We start from the raw sequence: 3,759 nt of genomic DNA on the forward strand, positions 1-3,759 counted from the left end.
GGTAACAATTGGTTTCTGAACCCGTTGTTGGGTTTTGCCTTTCAGTAGCAATGTGGAGAAGGCAATGGCACCCTACTCCAGTACTCTTGCCTGGAAAATCCCATGGACAGAGAAGCCTGGTGGGCTACAGTCCATGGGGTCGCTAAGAGTCAGGCACGACCCAGTGACTTCACTTTCACTTTTTACTTTCATGCATTGGAGAAGGAAATGGCAACTCACTCCAGTGTTCTTGCCTGGAGAGTCCCAGGGACAGAGGAGCCTAATGGGCTGCCGTCTATGGGTTTGCACAGAGTCGGACACTACTGAAGCGACTTAGCAGCAGCAGCAGCAGCAATGCAGAGGCTCCTGGAGGTGACATTGCCAGCAAGTATGGACAAGGGACTTTATAGAAAAGAGAACTAGGATCCAACCCTTACAGCGGAGGACTGGAGGACAGAAATACATTTCAGAGCGCCTGCTCTTTCCTTCTTGCCTCTGCATGTGTTTGATTTTCTGGATTGATATGAGATCTCTGTTCTTTCCTTATTATTCATCTTTGTATTGCATCAAAGCATTTTCTACTAATTCATCTTTCTCAAAGATTTTTATGAACTCATAGGAGTGCTTTTGGACATATGAAACCCAGAAATTGTAATTCTCTTCAGCATACAGCAAGGAAAGTTCTCACACTGAAAACACTATGAAACCAGCACCGAAGTGGAAAACAAGATACCTTTGCCAAAGGGCCAGCACCTTTCCATGCTGCCCTCCAGTCGCTGTCTCAGGGCGGCTGTCCTGTCTCCTCCCTGAGGGCAGCCACTCCGTGATTCTCACTGTCCTGATGATTTCTGCCAAGCACGCTTGATGCCTCTTGTGTGATATGGACTCATTGAATCTAAACCGTAAGCCTGTGAAAACTACTCTTATTGTCCTCATATTAAAGATGAGGAAACTGACCTGTTGTGTTTGTGAGATTTTTCAGGGTCACACTGTTGGTAAATAGCAGAGGTGGGATTCAGAGGTTTTGGAATTTCTAGAACTCTCCTTTCACTTGGGCTTCCACTCTGACTACACCATGCAGCTAGAAGAAACCAGCACAGAATAGAGCTCCTGTGTGGAGGCAGTGAAGGTATTGTGTAAGGGAATGAATTGCTCAGCAAGGCAGTACTGAGGAGAAGGTGGGAGGCAGAGTAATAGGAGTCAGGAGCAGCCAGACAACACCGTATGGCATCAGCTTTCCAGCAGGAGGTGACTGCTTCCCTCAGATATGTCTATCAGCCATTCTTTAATGAGTGGGTATAAATTAGTTATGCCTATGACATCAAGACTAACCATTTTCTATAATTTCATAATCTCCTTTCTACCTGTTTTCTCTTTGGCACCCTCGACAGCTTGTAGGAACTTAGTTCCCCACCAAGTCTCCCTGGAGGGAAAACTCAGAGTCCTAAAAACTGTACCACCAGAAAGCTTGAAGAACTCCACCTTTTGATGGACATTTGTTGAAAAGTGATAGAACTGTTCCACAGTATAAAGGTAACAAACACTGTTTTGTGATAGGTATATATAGACAAAATAAGGATTTAGATTTTCAAAATAAAAAAAACTCAAGAAGTTTACCTTGATAAGTATTTAATAAATAAAACAAATTACAATTTTAATGAAATAGGGGAATATATTTTCTAAATTTTAATACAATGTAAGCATATACATATTTTATATGAAAATATAAAATATTGAGATAAAGTAATACATTAAATAAATAAAGTATAAATAAATAACATCAAACAGTCATTGCTTATGGACTGATACCCCTTTTATATCCACTTGCTTACTAATACAGTATTACTATGTATTGGCTGAACTAATTGAATAAATCTGGTGGTTAAAGAAGAAACCAGAGTCTTCTGAAATGACAACACCAGAGTGTGCAAGGGTAATATGGAATATTAGTCATTGAGAGTCATGTCAAGCTGAGTTCAGGTCTCCATCCATTATTTTTAACCTTTCTTGCAAGCTGGTTGATGAAGAGAAGGATCTCATGATTTCCACTCTGACAATTTCCCAGGCACAGTCACTGTATTCCTTCTCTTTCAGGTAGACATGGATGCCCTGGAAGTACCTCTTCACGGCCAGTGTGGGGCCCATCCTTCCCAGGGAAAAGTCTTTCTCTCCCATCACCAGGCCCAGGCAGGTGTCCAGGTCATCCAGCTGCTGATGGAGTCCAGTGAGGAGCTGCTCCAGGAGGGTGGTGTCCCAGGCAGCAGAGGAGCGCTCTGTGTGGAAGAGGTTGAAGGTCTGCTGGAGCATCTCGTGGAGCACAGAGATGTCCTGGGGCTCCTGGAGCTGGCTGCCCTCCACCATCTCCTGAGGGAAAGCAAAGTCTTTTCTGTCCTGTAGACAGAAGCGAGGGGAGAGTCTCTTCATTTGGCCCAGGAGCCTGAGGTTCTTCCTGCCAACCAGCACATGGTTTTGAGACAGGTCACAGCCCAGGGATCTTCCCGAGCTGTAGCTGACCAGCACCAGGGCCATCAGTAGAGAGAGCACGAAGGCCATGGGGAAGATGAGGCTGCTGCTGGGCTGGCTGAGACGGCGTCTGGTGGAACCTTGAGGTAGGTTCTCTGATGCCATGCTTTCTAAGCAAGGCCATTAAATAGGGAACACAGTAATTTTCATTTTCTAATCATTTCTATACACTTTTACTTCCTATTTTCATTTTTCTGTTATGTATTCTGAATATGGTCAAAGAAATTGTCATCAATTTATAAACTACTAATTTTCCCTTTTCCCAGTAACTTCAGATGTGTTATCCAAATGGATATTCATCATCAAATGAGAAGGTCTTCATCTTATGTTAGAATTGAAGTACATTTGTAATTACACACATATTGCTCCCTGTCTCTCATGTGTAAATGTTCCTCTCCTCTTGTCCAGGAACACATTTGTAGCCCTCATCTTAGGCTCCATTTTCCCCTCTCACTTTACCTAGGAAGCCAGGCTCTCTCAGCCCTATGGTTTCCGTATTTATTTAGGGATTTACCAGATCACTGTGGCAGTTGAGCTCTTTGAAACAAGATGGGTTTTCCTTAGTGTTTGATTTAGAGAAGAGGCTGATTATTATCAGTCCATGAGTTTACCCCACGTTTTTCTTCCTTCTAGAACATGTTCCTGCAGGTCCATGTGGCTGTGTTTTAGGGAACCACAAATCAGGGCCATTACAGACATCACCCTTTCTTTCTGTAGAGACCTGTCGACCTCCACAAACTGGGCCAATACCCCCGCCAGAATCCTGGTTCTTCTCAGGGAACATGGGTGAGGAGACTCTACATCCAGGATAATTGTATTTCCCCAGCAGCACCTCACTCCCAAGGGAGAGATCACATGGAGCCACCCCCTGTCCTCTGGAATGACAGAGTCCCTTTCTCACCTGCTGGACTCCCTTTCTGCTGACAGGCTCACCACATCCTGTGGCCTCAAAATCTCCTTCTGTGGAGGGCTTGTTTATTTGTTGGGAAAATAAATTATCTTCCTGAACCCCATCTCTCCCCTGGAGCGTTTCTCTGAAGGAGCCGAGTTCTCGGTGTTGACCTCCTCTTCTCCTAACCTGTTTCCCCAGATATCCAAAATATCAGCAGTGCTCAGATGCTGAGAGCAAAAGTGTGTTTATGTGAAGGAATTTCCAACTGCAGTCATTTTGCTTTTAGTAGATAAATAATATCTAGTATGCCAAGTATAGTTTTTATTATTCAATTCTTTGAATTAAAATGTTCAACACTTGTTCTG

General features: G+C 43.7%; 1 protein-coding gene across 1 annotated transcript; it reads right to left on the reverse strand.

Annotated features, from left to right (window-relative positions):
* Positions 1-1,798: 1,798 nt before the first annotated feature.
* On the reverse strand, positions 1,799-2,689 carry LOC513706 (interferon omega-1). Its single transcript, XM_015472426.3, has one exon. It carries the CDS (start codon positions 2,605-2,607, stop codon positions 1,945-1,947), a length of 663 nt encoding a protein of 220 aa, XP_015327912.1. The 5' UTR covers positions 2,608-2,689; the 3' UTR covers positions 1,799-1,944.
* Positions 2,690-3,759: the final 1,070 nt, after the last annotated feature.

This window comes from Bos taurus, chromosome 8, assembly GCF_002263795.3.
Source record: "Bos taurus isolate L1 Dominette 01449 registration number 42190680 breed Hereford chromosome 8, ARS-UCD2.0, whole genome shotgun sequence".
In the NCBI taxonomy this organism is placed as follows: domain Eukaryota; kingdom Metazoa; phylum Chordata; class Mammalia; order Artiodactyla; family Bovidae; genus Bos; species Bos taurus.